At 52.6% G+C, this 15,155-nt stretch overlaps 6 protein-coding genes across 6 annotated transcripts; 4 read left to right on the top strand and 2 right to left on the bottom strand.

Moving 5' to 3' along the window:
- Window positions 1-18: 18 nt before the first annotated feature.
- J4E82_007088 (uncharacterized protein) lies at window positions 19-1,728 on the bottom strand (the record flags this gene model as incomplete). Its single annotated transcript, XM_051733337.1, has 3 exons — window positions 19-983; window positions 1,036-1,324; window positions 1,375-1,728. 3 exons carry the CDS (start codon window positions 1,726-1,728, stop codon window positions 19-21), a joined length of 1,608 nt encoding a protein of 535 aa, XP_051586939.1.
- Window positions 1,729-3,009: 1,281 nt separating this feature from the next.
- On the top strand, window positions 3,010-4,146 carry J4E82_007087 (uncharacterized protein; the record flags this gene model as incomplete). Its single annotated transcript, XM_051733336.1, has 1 exon — window positions 3,010-4,146. The coding sequence occupies one exon, from the start codon at window positions 3,010-3,012 to the stop codon at window positions 4,144-4,146; it is 1,137 nt and encodes a 378-aa protein (XP_051586938.1).
- A 1,022-nt stretch (window positions 4,147-5,168) lies between these two features.
- On the top strand, window positions 5,169-7,277 carry J4E82_007086 (uncharacterized protein; the record flags this gene model as incomplete). The annotated part of the gene is made up of 1 exon (XM_051733335.1): window positions 5,169-7,277. The coding sequence occupies one exon, from the start codon at window positions 5,169-5,171 to the stop codon at window positions 7,275-7,277; it is 2,109 nt and encodes a 702-aa protein (XP_051586937.1).
- A 677-nt stretch (window positions 7,278-7,954) lies between these two features.
- On the top strand, window positions 7,955-9,476 carry J4E82_007085 (uncharacterized protein; the record flags this gene model as incomplete). Its single annotated transcript, XM_051733334.1, has 4 exons — window positions 7,955-8,000; window positions 8,046-8,672; window positions 8,721-9,119; window positions 9,190-9,476. The coding sequence occupies 4 exons, from the start codon at window positions 7,955-7,957 to the stop codon at window positions 9,474-9,476; spliced, it is 1,359 nt and encodes a 452-aa protein (XP_051586936.1).
- A 2,323-nt stretch (window positions 9,477-11,799) lies between these two features.
- J4E82_007084 (uncharacterized protein) lies at window positions 11,800-12,446 on the top strand (the record flags this gene model as incomplete). The annotated part of the gene is made up of 2 exons (XM_051733333.1): window positions 11,800-12,290; window positions 12,344-12,446. The coding sequence occupies 2 exons, from the start codon at window positions 11,800-11,802 to the stop codon at window positions 12,444-12,446; spliced, it is 594 nt and encodes a 197-aa protein (XP_051586935.1).
- Window positions 12,447-13,427: 981 nt separating this feature from the next.
- J4E82_007083 (uncharacterized protein) lies at window positions 13,428-15,078 on the bottom strand (the record flags this gene model as incomplete). Its single annotated transcript, XM_051733332.1, has 4 exons — window positions 13,428-13,476; window positions 13,539-13,935; window positions 13,989-14,496; window positions 14,563-15,078. 4 exons carry the CDS (start codon window positions 15,076-15,078, stop codon window positions 13,428-13,430), a joined length of 1,470 nt encoding a protein of 489 aa, XP_051586934.1.
- Window positions 15,079-15,155: the final 77 nt, after the last annotated feature.

The following is a 15,155-nucleotide window of genomic DNA, read 5'->3' as shown; positions in this document are numbered from 1 at the left end:
ATCATAACAACATATTTCCTAGTAAACATAACGGAAGTTGGGATTCTCCTTGTCCGTCAGATCGTCAAATCCGTGAGCGTTGCTAATCTCCTTTCCAAACTCGCGGTCCTTCTTCTTGTTGCGTAGCATGAGGTTGAATCTCAGGAAGGCAATGACACAAAGTAGCGCAGAATAACATCCGAGATGGATAGAGAGCGACTTGAGGTAGCGTGGGTCGCCGTCAAAGAAGACCTTGGGACCGATGGCGTTACCGGCACACCAAGCAAAGAAGTTCATGGTGATGCAGACAGACTTCTTGGTCTGACCTCCGACGTTTCGCGTCAGCATGGACATGCCGAGACCTTGGGCAGCCCAGAAGGTGAAGATGATCCAATAACTGATCAGTAGACCAGCTTTGGTAGCGTTGTTAGTGTTCTTGACAGTCATGATGACGATTGTGCCAGTAAAAGCTGGGATCATGAAAACGGCCATGGTCAACAGGTTTTGCTTTGTCTTCTTGACCATCCAGGCTGAGCCCATGAGTGTGGCAATAATGACTACACCAAGAACCATGGCGAGCAGTTGAACCTGGAGGACATCGAAACCGAGATCCTGAATGATGATGTTGTAGAAGGCACCGAGTCCAGAAGTGGGGAGGGTAGTGAAGATCTGGATACCCATGTAGCAGTAGGTCTGGGGATCGAGGAGAGCCTCCTTGAACTGGTAGGCACGGAACTTCTTGTTTTGGAGACCGGTCTGGTTAGAGCGGACACGCTCAACCATGAGCTTCTTGTCTTCTTCAGACCAGCACTTGGCGCGCATAGGGCTATCAGGAAGTGTAAAAATGACATAGAGTCCCCAGAGGAAAGAGATACAGCCGTAACAGATGAAGATGGCTTGCCATGACCTAATCGGCGCATTTCCGGGGTTCGCCTTGAAGCTAGGATGTCTGATTGTAGAGAAGGCGTATGCGAGAAGACCACCGACGATCTGTTGGGCACCGTCTAGATGAAGAGATTAGTCGTTGTTCTATGAGGTTGACTGTATTCCGCTCACTCATCATGTACCAGTAAGTAACGATCTGAGCCTGCTCCTCACGCTTGTACCAAAGACCAGTCATGATCAAGAAAGCCGGTTGGCAAACGGCCTCGAAGATACCGAGGAGTGTTCGGACAGCAACGAGCGCAGGGAAGCTGAAGCAGAGGGCGTGGCAGGCAAGTACGGTACTCCATGCGAGGATGTTGAAACCAAGGTATTTGGCGACTGGTACTCGTTGGAGAATCCAATTGGTTGGGTATTCGACGACAAGCACAGCGAGGTAGATACAGGTGGTGAGCCACCCAAACTGTCACGAGTCAGTACATGTTACTAGTGCCCACAGACTTTGCAACTCACAGTCTCCTTGGAAAGAAGGCCAGGAACATCGTCACGGATACCCATGATTGAGGTAGCGGACATGGTACCCTTATCTAGCGATTGCAAAAAGTACGTGATGACCATAATGGGCAGTACACGCCGATCAATCATCTTCTTCAACCGCTTGTTCTCTTCTTCAGAGACAAAGACTTCAGAAGCGCCTGCGTATTTGGCAACTTCCTGGTCAATACGGTTGTAGTCCGCATGCTCGCCTTTCTCGTCTCCGACGGAGAGTACGCGCTCGACCTGTGTGATGTCCTTCTTATCGTCCGATTGACGAACAGTCTCGGGTGCGTTGTGTACGCCATCGGCGCTGGCTCTGGCGGTGGCCATCTTGAAAAATAGGCTTCCGAGAAATTGACAGCGGAAGAGAATGAGGTTCAAAAGAAAGACCCCAGGACTCGCAGTGAGCTGGTAAAAAGTGGAAGAGCGGTCGAGTTGATATTTCTACCCGATTTTAGATTGTCCGTCCAAGCGTTCCCCGGCCTCCAGCTACCCCATGCTGGCAGGCTACTCCGCAAATCCTGGGATAAGAACCTGCACCTCAATGTCTAGCCAATATTGATGAGTCGTTGTTATCTCCTTTCTCCTTGTCTCCGTATCCCGGTTTGACGTAGCATACTGGAAAGGCGTGCTGCATGCGCGACCCTGTGGGCGCCAATGCTGCATCTTGAGTCGCTAGTCTCTGGGGTTCGCCAACCCCGCCACGGTGCCGTCCAAACAGCTTGTGGAGTCTTGTGGAGTGCTTGTGAAGGATCAAGCAGTGTGGAGAGCGCCACCACTTGGCAATGGTCCAAGTCTGGTAAAATATCGGCATAGATGATCCCGAACCGCCCCTCGGGTGTGAGAGGGAATGCATGTGATGGGTCAGGCTCGTGCGAGTGGCATGCGAAGCTTTGTTCCCTGGCATGCGGCGGCTGGTGGAAGATTTCGTCCGCCTGCATCGTCGGTGGCGGTTCTCCTTCCCAGGAAGAGTCGAGTCAGGCGGCCAAGCTCCTACACGGCGGTTCTCCTTCCCACCACGGTGCCTTCCGGCTCTCCAAGACATAAGCGATTGGTGACCCTTGACGTCGGTGCTATCGGTATAGTCCTCAACGAGCGTCGGCGTAATGCAGTGCGAGTGCGGCAGAGATCCCATTTTGGGATCTTAGCAGTGGACTTGGGAGGTTTGAGCAGTGGGCGTCAAAGGTCTTGGTGTTTGATGCTTGACACGAGAAAAGAGCCGCGTCTTCCAGGAACCCATCTGCTGGAGCAACACCACGTGTGCCCAGCTCCCAGTCGGGGTAGAGATGGACGAGTCGGTGCAACAGGGCACGAGATCTGGATGGAATCTGGCAGCTGCATGCAGTTCAGATGTAATAGACGCGGTTGAGGACCCTGAGACTTCCCCAGTTTTCGCTCCCCGCTCTGTATCTGGGTTGAGCTCTACCGACGCGTGTGACCGACGGGCTCTATGTAATACCCACTTGGCAGACTACGCGTGTGATAACATCTGGTCTTTTCGATACCTTCCTCCTTCAACTCTTGCCTGTCTTGCTCCAGATTTCGATTGCTTGCGACAAGCCCACCAAACACCTTCTGCGAACGCGATAAACCTCAACGAAGGCGTCCACCATGTCTACACTCACAGTTCACGGCCTGACCAAAGGCCAAATAGACGAGAAGATCCTCCTTCTAACACACAACCTGATCAACATTCACGACACAACGGGCGAGTTCCTCCTGAAACTCGACGATGGCCGCGTTATCGACACAAAAGGCTGGGACGGCTGGGAGTGGACACATGGCATAGGTCTTTATGGTCTGTGGCACTACTACACGCTGACGGGCAGCACTGCAACCATGGACATTATGAAGGGCTGGTTCGAGAAGCAGCTCAGCAAGGGTACAACCAAGAATATCAACACCATGAGCCCGTTCCTCACATTGGCATATCTGTATGAAGAGACAGGAAACAAGACGTTTGTGCCTTGGTTAGACACGTGGGCTGAGTGGGTGATGCATGGACTGCCCCGCACAAAGTTTGGCGGGTTCCAACACGAGACGTACAACTCGTTCAACAAGGATGAACTATGGGACGACACGCTTATGATGAGCGCACTGCCTCTCGCAAAGATTGGTCTTACGCTCGACAGACCAGAATACGTAGAGGAAGCAAAGCGCCAATTCATCCTGCACTGCCAGTACCTCTGCGACACATCCACAGGCCTGTTCTTCCACGGCTGGAAGTGGGAGGACAAGGGTGGATTGGAGGTCGGCCACAACTTTGCGCGCGCGCGATGGGCGCGTGGTAACTCGTGGTTGACGATTGCGATTCCGGATTTCATTGAGTTGCTTGACCTCAAGGAGACAGACCCCCTCCGTCAATTCCTCATCGGCATCCTTGAGTCGCAATGTCAAGCACTGCTGAAGTTGCAAGGCGAGAACGGCATGTGGCGCACACTTCTTGATATTCCTGTCTCAGAAGGCAGCTACGAAGAGGCGTCGGCCACAGCAGGTTTTGCATACGGTATGCTCAAGGCGTGTCGGAAACGATATATTAGCGGAGACGTATACCTCCAGAGCGCAGTCAAGGCGATCAAGGCCGTCATGGGTTGCATCAGCGCGGAGGGTGAGCTGGAGCAGACAAGTTTTGGAACTGGTATGGGACACGATTTGCAGCATTACAAGGATATCGCCATCACCAGTATGCCATATGGCCAGGCCATGGCTATCATGGCGCTGGGAGAGTTTATGAGGACTTTTATCTAAGAGATGGCTATATGAATACACGTATCAAACGACGAATGAATGACTGTACACCAGCACTCGTATGGAAGGGCATGTGGGTTGTGACTGACATGATTTCTTCCGCTCTTGTATACGACTTTTCTGTTCCCAACGATAGTGAGAGAAACATGAGTCGAAGCGGACCAATCTGACTGTCTGTGTGATTCTGAGTATTATTCATCACGGAAGCGCGTCGACCAGCTTGTAGCGTTGTTCAACCAGATGGTCGCCTGAAAGCGTGTCCCATTTGTCGCCAACATATCCTCTCAAAGGCCTTGTGTCCCCTCTGTTGTAGACGATGTCTGAGTCTCGCATCGGATCGGACGGGACGGGCGGTGCTTCGCAAGGCAGCTACGGAGTGTTAGCCATGGGTGAGGCTGTACAAGGCTGCGCGAGGCTGATGCTCTGGAGCTCGAGCGCGAGCTGGCACTTGAGCCACGCGAAACGGGAAGCCATGGCGGGCGTGGTGAGTATTTCAGTGCTTGATACGGACAGTGTCAGTAGCAGAGCAGAGGTTTCTAGAAGCAAGCTGCTCGAGCGTTTGCGCGAAGCTGGCGGGGACAGGCAGGCAGATGCAGAAGTCGCGATTGTTCTGCCCCTCGCTACTAGGCGTTGCCGGGGAAGGCGCGTTTGGCGGTGAGACACAATTGGAAGGGCTGCCCCACCCTGATTGGCTCCGCCGCGGCCTTCTCTGCAGTTCTGCCGCTCTGTCTAGAAGATTCTCGAGCTCCACCAAAGGCTATATCAGCCCCAAACTCGACGCCTCCCACTACTTTTTCTTCATCGAATTGCTCTCTCCCATTTCAACTACACAGACAACCTCGTCTTTCTAGTCTGCTCTTCACCACACGCTACAGAAGAGCCCAGCAAGTCGAACTACCCCGCCTAACTGTACGTCTTCCCCACACTCACACAGCCTAGTCGGCTGCACTGCATCGAGGCACCCATTGCGAGCTCTGTCTGACTCTCTCTCTCCTACAGTCTACTCCCACACAACCGCCACCATGTCTGGGGAGACCTTCGAGTTCCAGGCTGAGATCTCTCAGCTGCTCGGCCTCATCATCAACACCGTCTACTCAAACAAGGAGATCTTCCTGCGAGAACTCATCTCCAACGCCTCCGACGCCCTCGACAAGATCCGATATGAAGCCCTCTCAGACCCAAGCAAGCTCGACAGCGGCAAGGATCTCCGCATCGACATCATCCCCAACAAGGAGGCCAAGACCCTCACCATCCAAGATAGCGGTATCGGTATGACCAAGGCCGACCTCATCAACAACCTGGGTACCATTGCCCGCTCAGGCACAAAGCAGTTCATGGAGGCTCTGTCAGCCGGTGCCGACATCTCCATGATTGGTCAATTCGGTGTTGGTTTCTACTCCGCATACCTTGTCGCTGACCGCGTCACCGTCGTCTCAAAGAACAACGATGACGAGCAGTACGTCTGGGAGTCCAGCGCTGGTGGTACCTTCAAGATCACCGAGGACACCGAGGGCGAGCAGATCGGCCGCGGTACCAAGATCATCCTCCACCTCAAGGATGAGCAGATGGACTACCTCAACGAGTCCAAGATCAAGGAGGTCGTCAAGAAGCACTCCGAGTTCATCTCATACCCCATCTACCTTCACGTCCTGAAGGAGACCGAGAAGGAGGTCGAGGATGAGGACGCTGCCGAGGAGACTGCCGAGGGTGACGAGAAGAAGCCCAAGGTCGAGGAGGTCGACGACGAGGAGGAGGAAAAGAAGGAGAAGAAGACCAAGAAGGTCAAGGAGTCCAAGATCGAGGAGGAGGAGCTCAACAAGCAGAAGCCCATCTGGACTCGCAACCCTCAAGACATCACCACTGAGGAGTACGCTTCATTCTACAAGTCCCTCTCCAACGACTGGGAGGACCACCTTGCCGTCAAGCACTTCTCTGTTGAGGGTCAGCTCGAGTTCCGTGCCATCCTCTTCGTTCCCAAGCGCGCTCCCTTCGACCTCTTCGAGACCAAGAAGACCAAGAACAACATCAAGCTCTACGTCCGCCGTGTCTTCATCACCGATGATGCTACTGACCTGATCCCCGAGTGGCTCAGCTTCGTCAAGGGTGTCGTCGACTCCGAGGACCTTCCCCTCAACCTGTCTCGTGAGACTCTCCAGCAGAACAAGATCATGAAGGTCATCCGCAAGAACATTGTCAAGAAGACCCTTGAGCTCTTCAACGAGATCGCCGAGGACCGTGAGCAGTTCGACAAGTTCTACTCTGCCTTCGGCAAGAACATCAAGCTTGGTATCCACGAGGACTCGCAGAACCGCGCTTCCCTCGCCAAGCTCCTCCGCTTCAACTCCACCAAGTCCGGTGAGGAGCAGACCTCCCTTACCGACTACGTCACCCGCATGCCCGAGCACCAGAAGCAGATGTACTACATCACTGGCGAGTCTCTCAAGGCTGTCCAGAAGTCGCCCTTCCTTGACACCCTCAAGGACAAGGGCTTCGAGGTTCTCTTCCTCGTTGACCCCATTGACGAGTACGCCATGACTCAGCTCAAGGAGTTCGACGGCAAGAAACTTGTCGACATCACCAAGGACTTCGAGCTTGAGGAGTCCGAGGAGGAGAAGAAGGAGCGTGAGGCCGAGGAGAAGGAGTTCGAGGGTCTCGCCAAGAGCCTCAAGACTGTCCTCGGTGACAAGGTCGAGAAGGTTGTTGTCTCACACAAGCTTGTCGGCTCACCTTGCGCTATCCGTACCGGCCAATTCGGTTGGTCAGCCAACATGGAGCGTATCATGAAGGCTCAGGCTCTCCGTGATACTTCCATGAGCTCGTACATGTCTTCCAAGAAGACCTTCGAGATCTCGCCCAAGTCCGCTATCATCAAGGAGCTCAAGCGCAAGGTTGAGGCTGATGGTGAGGATGACCGCACCGTCAAGTCCATCACCCTGCTTCTCTTCGAGACCTCGCTTCTTGTCTCTGGTTTCACCATTGACGAGCCCGTTCAGTACGCTGAGCGCATCCACAAGCTCGTTTCTCTTGGCCTGAACGTCGACGAGGAGGTCGAGACCGAGCAAGAGAAGACCGACGCCTCCGCCGAGGCACCAGCAGCGGCTGGCGAGAGCGCCATGGAGGAGGTTGACTAAGCGCATCGCCCGTCTTGGCTGGTTTCGAAAAGTTTGATCGGCGCTCTGATATCCCTTTCATGTGTCATGGCTTTCTTTCACTTTCTACACCTCACTTGCATGATGGACGGAGCTTAATCTTCGATGGCGTCTTAGAGTGGTGGTACTTTATGCATCACGAGTAATGGATATCCCGAAATGTATCTTACGTAGACTTGCCTCTGGGTAGTTTTCATGAATGATGAAATGTTCAAAACAATCTTGACCTCGGCTGTTTGCTTTTCTTTTGCTTTTTCATGGTGTGCTAGCTAACATGCAGCAACAAGTGTTCATCGTCAATGACAAGATGGCTCCTATCTGTTCCATCATTTCTAGTACCTATTTTCGCGCACCTTGGTTTGACAGACGCCAGTTTGGTGTTGTGATCGATCTAACAACGTCAGGGTCAAGGCCGCCCATGTAACGGCGATCGTCCCGTGTCCGAAAAACAGGATCTCCACGGCCTGGGCCACTTTCGTACCTCCACAACAGCAAGGATGTGAAGGGTGCATGACGTATGAGGAAGCGCGTTCATGATGTCTAGAACGCGATTTCCTGGTACAACATCTGGACTGCTAAAGCCCATCCACGCTTGCTGCTGTTATTGCGATACTTGATCATTCAGCCTCATCTTCTAAAGTGCACGTTGCTATTCCAAAATGTCAGCCGTAGACCAGCTCAAGCAGCAGAATGCTGCACTCCAGTGTAAGCTAGCATATAATGTGAAGGACATGGACTAATCTGTTCCAGCGAGCGTCGGAAACATCTCCAAAGTGGCTGGATCAACCACAACGGCCCCAGCGAAAACAGCAACATCAGCTGCCAAAGCTACGCCAGTGAAGAAGCCCGCTGCGACAGCTACGGACACCATAGGATCGGCTGCTGCACCAGTGAAGAGAGTGCCGAGGAAGTTGAATGCAGCAGGCGCATCTGCTTCAACTCCAGCAAAGACCACAACCACGCCTGTAAAAGCGACTCCAGCCACGGCTTCAACGCCCATAAAGAAGCCAGTGACCGCTGCTTCAGCAAGCAAGCCCGTGTCTACTACTACACCTGTAAAGAAAACGCCCGTCACTGCAGGCAAGACCCCGATTAGTGAAGCTTCAAAGCCAGTACGCCAACGCACACCTCTGGGCACAACCAAGCCACTGCCAATACGTAAGAACCCGGTTACAGGCGCAGCGCAATCTCAGCCTGCCAGCGCAGTCAGTAAGACGACTGGCGCTGCGCCAGTGAAGAAGACCACAACTGCTGCGTCTTCTACTGTAACAAAGGCAACCCCCACAAAGGCTACCCCAGCCAAAGCTACTCCCGTTAAGAGGACGCCGGCCAAAGTGAATCCAGACGGTACGGTCCCTACCAAAACAAACCCTGATGGTACTTACCCAACCCCTCTCTCCGTAATAAAAGCTCATCCCGCTCCAGGCCAACCCACTCCTCAGTCCACGCTAGCCGCGAAGAAGCAACCGGGCATTGTTGGCAAGGGGGTCAATACCGCCACAGGCACTTTGAACAAGACTGTTGGTACGACGACTGGAGGTCTTAACACCATCACCGACTCCGCGACCACGGGTGTAAACAGCACAGTCAACGGCGTGACTGGGTACGCTGGCAAGGGGCTGGACAAGCTACCTGGTGGTGTAGGAAAGCCAGTCAAGCATGTAACGGACAACGTGGGCAAGACAGCTACAGGCGCGGTCGATAACGCATACTATACCGTCGGTTCAGCGACCAAGGGCGTGCAAGGTACTGTTAGCAAGACCACTGGTGCCATTGGAAGGGGTGATGTCAAGGGCACTGTCGCTGGTGCGACGAGTGGAGTTGGTACGCTCACCTTCCCCTACCCTAATCACATGGCGCGCGGTATATGAAGCTTTACTGACACCAGGTCTAGGAAACACTGTGACTGGAGTGGGCAAGGGGGTAGGAAACACGGTAGGCGATGGCCTCGCTGGTCTCGGGAGCACAGTCGGCGGTCCCGTCGGTGGTGTGGTCGGAAACGTAGGCAAAGGTGCCAACAACGCCGTCAGCGGCATTACCAGTGGAGTTGGTGACGGCGTCAGCAAGCTTGGAAAAGGAGATGTTATTGGCGGTGTTGGAAGCACCCTCGGTGGTGTTGGAAAAGGAGTCGGTGGTCTTCTTGGAGGCATCACAGGCTATGGAGAGGACAAGGAAAAATGAAGGTTCAAGGTCGAGAGGTGGTTGGATAGCGTTGAAGAGGTTGAAGATGAGGACGGGGAGCAGAAGAAGACTGAAGGAGATGTTGGGAAAGATGAGCTACACGACTCTGTACTAGAGATGACGGAAGCAGGTGTGCGTGCCCATGTTGAGCAATCGGATTCAGAGCATGCGCACGTCGGACACGATGTCCACGAAACCTGATATATTGTATGTACATCTATGCAAGTTATTATTGCCTGATCAGTAGCTTACCATAACCGCGTACACGTACACATCCATGAAAAATGTTGCTACGGTCAATATCCAAGAGCTGGCAGGTTGAAGATAAAACCATTTCTTCAACACTCATACAATACGCAACACCAATCCGCCTTGCACACTTATCATCACTCTGACTAACCTTGAAAACGCCGCCGGTAAAACGGTTATACAACACCACGCGGCCCTCATCGCTTGGAGAATACCTTGCGAACCTGCCGCTGATCATCTGGAGAAATAACGCCGAGCCGCTCCTTTTACGGCAATCTGCGTGACAGCCTATCATGGTAGCGTGTCTTGCTTGCATTGTCGTGATAGCGCCTCCTGGTGTTTCGCCATGGTATGTTTGGCTCACTTCGAGCGGGCCGTTGTGGCTTTTGAAATTAGGTGCGTGGATGAGGTGGCTGGTGTTGGTGTTAGTGTGATCTGCAAGTATCGAGGGATTTCGAGGAGGTGATGGTCGTTTCGCTACTTTGAGGCTAGGCAAGTGTCCCATGGAGTTGCATATTGCGCTTCATGCTCCATGCTCATATGTTTGGTCCGGATACGACCTGGTCCTTAACTATCGATAGCGTTGATACAGTACTGGAGATGTACTGCTTGGATGTAAAGGAGGCCCACCTGCCAACTCCCTCCTTCTGTATGCATGTCATGCCGTTCCATGGATGCATTGTCTGATCTTGCACGCCCTATGCACCTAGTCTTTCCAACCAACCACATGGTCATCACCAATTGTCTGGTTCTTTGCGGGCCGTTACTTTCATTTACTTCCAAATACCCCGGCTTGGGTACCTGCGCCACTTTTGCGTCGTCACCCCAAGTGCCACGCCGAAGGTTGCCGTGCTTCTCGTGTTTCCAAACGTGCTCAATTGGTACAATGGACATTCGGAGTTTGGGCCGGCCGCGGTAAAGATGAATGTCCTGCCGTCCCATCCGATGATGCTCCCGTCATGAGCTAGGGGAGGCCTTGCAAAAACGTTTGTTTGTTACAGGGTGAGATGAAAAAGGGCTGAGGTTTGACCATCTCACCAGAACGGGTGGCTTGCGTCAACTTTGTAGGATGGACAAGCCTCAAGGCTTGGTATGTTCTGACATACGTCTGCGAAGCTTGTTTGATGGGTGATGCTGGATTGTCGCTCCTATCAGCTCTCACATATGCTTTCTGGTGAGGCATTTTGCACATTAGCTTTTAGCTTGTACTTCGTATCGTCTCACTCCGGTCCCTTGAAGGTTTCGCGGCTCTCAGGTGCAAGAGGGCTTATTTCCTCGAATAAGACGTCGGACAACATCACACAACACAACACATACATCCTCTATTCCTTGCCCGTTGGACGACCATGCTCGGCGACATCAGCACCAGGCTTTTTTCGTTTCAAGCAGCCCTTTTCGCGGAGATTCAAGCCACATGTTCGGATGCATATGTGGCCAAAGCGTTTGCACTAAACCTCTCGTGGACCAATCCAGGGACCAATCCATCCACTTTCACGAGCAACGTGAAGAAAGTGTGGCTGGGCTAGGTAGTATTCCCGGCACCATTTCACTCACTGGAACAATAGCGCAGGCGCGAATTCGTACCACAGTCCTTTTCTGAGCATGTCACTACCCAAGACTATTGGCCTGCCCAGCGTAGCCCGCCGTCAATGCAGCGAACCTGGTGAGGCGGTGCCTGGAAGAAGATCGCTGCAGGGTATCATATTCACTCAAGCCAGTTGCCGAGGCCTAGCGCAAGATGTGAATGCAAGCGTGCGTACACGCTGTGACGCTTTCTCCCGCTCATTTCACGCTTGGTTCAAAGACTCATAAGCCACTCAGCTGCCCTCAACTACACGTGGCTCTTGAGACGATTATACCAAGACGCTGACCTCTGGCACCATTGGAGGGATTCTTGATACCGGGTGCGTCGCTTAACATGTACATACGAGAGTGAACGCGCTAACGAGGGTCTAGATCCCAGTGATAGACTACATATCACCACCCAAAGCAGACTGTCACTATATCGTGAGATTCCGCCCCGCGAGTGTTGGAGTTCCTCATCTTCCACGCCTCAACTCCAAATACCAGAACCATGTTCTTCAAGAGCAAACTACTCCCCTCATTCGTGGGCCTTGCTAGCGTCATCGCCGCTCCAACGAAGCAACCCCGTCTTGAAGACCTCCAGTGCCGCTGCCTCACCTTCTCCACAAGTGCCGCACCTACGCTTTGCTCTTACCAGGAACTACTCACACTCGACTGGGACACGGCTTACTCGCTTGCAACCGTCAACGATCTCAAGATACAGTTCGCTAGTAAGAAAGCCATGACCAAAGTTCTTGCACTTCCCAAGCCTGTGCCTACCAGTATCCTCTTGAGCGTTCATGAGGGACAGGTACGGCCATTGGACCCGGCGAAGAAGGTGCAGAATGAGAATAGAATTGTCTGCGGGTTCGGAGATGAGGTTGAGCACGTGGGGGGTCATGAAAAGAGCCTAGAGGTAGAGGTGCATTATGTCGGAACCGTGCTGGGGCTGTTCATGTTGCTCCTCATCATCTACCTTGTTGGAGACTATCTGTGGACTAGGTGAGCTGCTGCAATTTCTCCTTGAAGGAACTGTGCACTAACAGTTGTTCTAGATACATCTCTCGTGTCGGAAGCATAAAACTGGAAGGAGATGAAAAGACTTTGACAGCCGAGTTCGAAACGTCGACGAACAACTTGTCAATCGACTACCCTTGATCAACCTCGCGGCTTCGACTACTTTGTCCTACACTGTTCATATCAAAGACCTTCATTGAAAGGCATCTCAAGGGTGCAGTTGCACAGACGGGTTTCCCTTGTAAGCAGGGACCATGACAAAGAACTCGCCCGATCCGACTCCTACCTACCAACTCCAGCTGTGATTCCGGATAGACATGTCTGCAGAGCCTCATTATTCACACGATCGTCGTCGAGGTCTGTCACTCACGTTGACAGGAGTCAACAGAGCGTAGTACACTCCCCGAAGCCTTTGTGAGGATTTGGCAGAGCATCCCCACCCATGTGCGTTCCTGTAGAGGTGTCTCAGTCTGCCTGTTGTCTGTTCTTCGATAAGGGTTAAGAGGGCTACAACGCCAGGTGAAAGACGGCGAAGATTGCCATAAAGGGTGACTATCATCAGCGAACAATGCGCATGGGCGCCTCTTGCGAGAAAGTCGGCGATGGATCGTTGGTATCAAATGATTTTGAACATGTTCAAGGCATTCCTTGCTGCTCCATATGGCCCGCTGCTTGAAAGTTCTGGCACTCGTTGAACAGTCAGAGAAAGTGCATTCGTTCCACACTATCGTTCATACATTGTGGTTTTCTATTACAAAAAACTGGACTGTTTAGCACTATACCGCATGACTACTTGCTCAACAACCAAATCTATGATCATACATGATTATATATTCAGGCCTTAACAGCCCTATTACACGTCTTATATACATGTCTATACGCACTCATGATTCTCTTAGTATGTCCTCCGCTGTAAGCTTTCCTTCCCTTCCCTTTTGCTATGCAAACAAAAACAAAAACACGCTCATTGGGGGTATAATCGCTTTCACATGCTTGTTCCCGCGTATTACTCCGGAAGACAACAATGCATTTCTCCAACTCTTCTTGCATATATATACGCCAAACGAGAGTGAGGTCGTCTGACGAAGACGTCGATTGTACATGTATACGTACGAGGGGCGCTCAAGTGGCTGACTCAGGATAGCTGAGCTGGACTTTGGGTTCATAAAGCCTGTTGTTACAAGATTAGTCCCAGCTTCGAACAAGTTGCTCAGTAACGTAGAAGGAACTTACATGAACGTCTCGTAACGAACACCCCTCCTCTTCTCTCTATTACGGTCTGTGCCCTCAGCACCGACGCCGGCATATAGCTGTGGTTCCCAGTCCACGACGTCTCTCCACCGCTTCATCAGCTTGCGCCAATAACATGCTTCAGCTGCTTGCGTCAGATATCTTTCTCTGAACACTTGCACCGAATTGTCTGCGATGCGCTTTGCCTTTTCTGGGTGGTCTAGCAAGTCTTCCATGGCGGAGGAAAGGTCGGAGAAGTCGCGTTCTACTTCGACAAAGTTTTGGTTGGATCCGTTAGAACGGAAGAGGTAGTGGTGATGTTGTATCCATTGCAGTTTGTGCGAGACGATTACGGAGCGGCAGAGCTGGCGGTACTTCAGGGAGCCAGAGTAGGAACGACCTAGTGAGGACTGTTAGCATCGTTTTGACTAATGCCGATAGACACCATCATACCTTCAGCGTGGGCAATGAACATGTAATTACACTGATCCACTGGGCCCAAGAATTGCTCTTTGAAATTTGGATCTGTCCACTTGAGTTGCCCGACATCACTCCACGGTTTGCCCTTGGCAGCATCAAGCAGCGCTCTCCGCAGTTTGGGCGCGAAAGTAATCTTGCCTCTCCAGACCAACTTCTCAATTTTCTGATCCCACGACTCGACGGTTTCTCGCTGCACAGCCTCTTGCGCAACCTCTTCCAGCGTACCCAGTGCAGGCATATCCCAGCTCCAGAAGCCAAAATCGGGTATCAACCACAGGTTGTGGTCTTGGACACGACGGGTAAGGGACCATATTGGCTTCGCGGGCTGAGCAGGGAGGTCTTCAACAGAGAAGACAAACTCAATGTTTGGAATATCGGCGGTTGAGGGGGCAGCGAGAACGGCGCGATAGATGGCACTGAGGGTTGCAATGGCTTTTTGGCGGTTGACGTTATCGACCATGTGAGTTTCGAGGACGTAGAGCTGTGTCATATGTCAGCATAGGCCCTGCATTCCCCAGATAATCGCCAAGACTACACTAGAACGTACCTCTCGGTCATAAATCATAGCCCTGACCATGCCCTTTGTGAGTTCAAAACTGTTGAGATCCGCCTGTGTGACCTTGCCCCAGCGATTCCTGACTTTGACCGCGCGCTCAATGTCCTCGTATTGACCGGGGAAAGCGCTGTCGCACTGGGCCTCATCCAGGCCATAGTTGTTCTTATCCCGCGGATAGGTGAAAGTCCAAAGATTATGTTGCTCCAATTCTGTTGCATTGGTCGCGAGAATGGCCTGGTTGGAGGCACAGTCCAGACAAGTGTCGCATGAGAAAGTGGTACTGAACTCGCACAGACAGCGTCCTGCGGGCATGTACTCCTTGACTAGCGGCGGTAAGGAGGGGTTCTGTGTGCGCGTGCCGTAGAGGATGGTGCAGATGAGCAGGAAGAGCAGAGCGCATGCCGAGACAAAGAAGAAGGAGAGGACTTCTCCGCCGGTGGGACAGCGGCGACGGTACACGGTCTTGTCCTTCCGCTCCTCCACTATCCACATCTTCTTCATGAGCATTGGTGCTAACCGAAACCGGGAGACGCGAAACCGAGACACGATGAGACGAGAGCGTAGACGCGCGAACGTGGTCGGTC

Source organism: Alternaria postmessia, assembly GCF_024291825.1.
Source record: "Alternaria postmessia strain BMP 2775 chromosome Unknown scaffold_45, whole genome shotgun sequence".
NCBI classification, from domain to species: domain Eukaryota; kingdom Fungi; phylum Ascomycota; class Dothideomycetes; order Pleosporales; family Pleosporaceae; genus Alternaria; species Alternaria postmessia.
Note: the sequence above shows the minus strand (reverse complement) of the source record. Positions and strands in the feature narration are given on the sequence as shown.